Source organism: Peromyscus maniculatus, chromosome 7 (genome assembly GCF_049852395.1).
Source record: "Peromyscus maniculatus bairdii isolate BWxNUB_F1_BW_parent chromosome 7, HU_Pman_BW_mat_3.1, whole genome shotgun sequence".
Lineage (NCBI taxonomy): Eukaryota > Metazoa > Chordata > Mammalia > Rodentia > Cricetidae > Peromyscus > Peromyscus maniculatus.
The window spans coordinates 35,713,831-35,716,604 of record NC_134858.1 but is presented as its reverse complement, the minus strand read 5'-3'; the positions used below and the strand labels follow the sequence as shown (position 1 = coordinate 35,716,604).

Genomic DNA, 2,774 nt, shown 5'->3' with positions numbered 1-2,774 from the left:
GGCCTAGCATGCAAAAGAAACCAGCTCATTTCATTTTTACAACTGGCATCTGTGCTCTGGGATGAGATTGAGGAAGATTTTACTTTGGGTTCTCAGGCAAGTATAGTAAAGTACATAAAATAAATAAAATCTTCCTGTGTATCATCCAATGGCAAGAGTGAAACCAAGAAAAGTGGCTTACTTTTTATCTAGGGCTTCAGAGGCTGAAAGATTTACATTAAACTTTATGAGAAGCATTTCAGAAAGATTTTCAAGAAATATGAGAAATTAATTTTGGTCCTCATATTCTTGGAATCCAAGAAACACTGAGTCTTGTATCTTGATACAGTCCTTTGAGATAACAAGGGCAGATAATAAAGAGACAGCACTCTTTTCTCTCCAAAGCATGGTAAATTAATATTTAATATTTTGCATCTTTTTGAGATTGTGATACAAACTTTTCATCTCTTCAAACTATCCCATATAACCCACTCTGCTCTCTTTCAAATTCATGGCCTCTTTTTTTAAATTAAATATATATAATATATATATTTTGGTAACAATACATATATATTGGTATCGGTGCACATATGTATATATACACATGCATAGATATATTCACAATTAGTTCAGTCTATATGTTATTTGCATGCATATTTTGAAATTCATGTTAATGTCAAACTTTCATGTGAGGTCTTTCTTTAGACATAACCCAGAAATATGATACAAATCATATTAGATTTACAACTTGTTTTAAACAATTTATTCTTTGTGAGATGCCGAAAGTGAAGCTAAGGTCTCCCTCTACATAGACTAGCTTTTTTTTATGTGTTTGATATGAACATAACATAGATAAAGTGAGAAGACAATTGTAAGTTATAATCAGTTCAGACTCAAGTATATGACAAAGCATTGCTAAGTATTACTAACATGCTGAACACTAAGTATCCAGAAATTAATCATATTTTATTCTGAATCATTTTACTCTTTGATTAGCATCTCTTCACTTTGCCTCATGTAGACTGTAGCAAACATGTGGGTGATTTCCTGGCATTCCCAGCGTATGTGTCACATGTGTGATAGAACAAACACTTGTAAATTCTCTGTGGCACTTTACTTTCACTCTTTCTTTTCTATCTCCACAGATTCTCTTAGAGAAGAATGGTTCTGACAAATGGTTCTTCGGTAACAGAATTCATTCTCTTGGGTTTAACGGACAACCCTGACCTCCAAATACCCCTGTTCTTAGTTTTTCTAGTAATGTATATGATTACCGCCTTGGGAAATTTGACTTTGATCATTCTAATTGTTCTGAACTCTCACCTTCATACCCCTATGTACTTTTTCCTCTTTAACTTGTCTTTCATAGACCTCTGCTATTCTTCTGTTGTTACACCCAAAATGCTGATGAACTTCTTAGTAAAAACGAATGTTATTGGTTTTGCAGGATGTATGACCCAGCTCTACTTCTTTTGTTTTTTTGTCATCTCTGAATGTTATGTCTTGACAGCAATGGCCTATGATCGCTATGTGGCTATCTGCAATCCACTCAGGTATAATGTTGCCATGTCCCCTAGGGTCTGCTTCTTTCTTATGATTGGTTCATATTTGATGGGGTTTTTTGATGCCATGATCCACACCGGATGCATCCTGAGACTGACCTTCTGTGATGGGAACGCAATCAACCACTACTTCTGTGATCTCCTGCCTTTGATGAAACTCTCGTGCACCAGCACCTACATCAATGAGATCGAGATTTTCATTGTAGGGGGGAAGGATATCACTTTACCCAGTATTGTCGTCTTTATATCTTATGGCTTCATCCTTTCTAGTATCCTCCAAATAAGGTCCACTGCTGGAAAGTCCAAAGCCTTCAGCACCTGCAGTTCCCACATAATTGCCGTTTCCATGTTCTATGGATCATGTGCATTTATGTACCTAAAACCCTCCTCAATTGGAACTTTGAATGAGGGAAAAATATCTTCTGTTTTCTATAATATTGTGGTCCCCATGATGAACCCTTTAATCTACAGCTTGAGGAACAAAGATGTTAAAGTTGCCCTGAGAAAAACTCTGAATAGGAAAAAGTTTTGATGACAAACATACTGTCTTACAGTCACAAATGCATGATTTTTCGAGGTATAGTGCCTGCTTCATGATCTTATTTCTTCATTATAGTGGGGTAATTTATATTTTTCTTTGCCAACATGCTGTTGGAAAATGGTGTTCAATGACATGTCTTTAAAATGACTTATTGCATATTCAGTACTTTCTCCATTGATTAAATACAACTCTCAAAACATTATTTTGTAACATTAGTCGTATGCATATTGTAAGAATGTACCATAATAGTTTGATGATGTATTTTTCCACATATATATTTTTCCACACACGTGTGTGTGTATTGGATGAGCCAAATTCTGGAGTTTAATGAGATTATTAGTCCTTGGCCTATAAAAGCTTATTAAATATTAAGTCCCGAGTAAACTATTAGTCATGATTTCGAGTCTAGTGCTTTTTAACATTTAAATCTACTATATTCTTAAAATACTTTTTTTAGCAAAACAAAATATGGAATAACAGTACCCTTTTGAATTTGGCTCTTATTTCATCCTGAATGTAATACTAATTCACACAGCATTTGTTTATTTTCTTTTCTTTCTCATATCCCTCTTTGTTTAGAAAAATGAGCTGATATCTCTTTTTGAGCAGGAGGATGTATTTTTTTGCCAGTACAGCTGGCAAAAAGAAAAGGTTGGGTGAAATTAGGAACTGGTATTTCTTACCAAAAGATT

The 2,774-nt window shown here is 34.5% G+C and overlaps 1 protein-coding gene across 1 annotated transcript; it reads left to right on the top strand.

The window, feature by feature from the left end:
- Positions 1 to 1,140: 1,140 nt before the first annotated feature.
- On the top strand, positions 1,141 to 2,091 carry LOC102910552 (olfactory receptor 8B8-like). The gene has a single exon (XM_042282083.2). The coding sequence runs from the start codon at positions 1,141 to 1,143 to the stop codon at positions 2,071 to 2,073; it is 933 nt and encodes a 310-aa protein (XP_042138017.2). The 3' UTR covers positions 2,074 to 2,091.
- Positions 2,092 to 2,774: the final 683 nt, after the last annotated feature.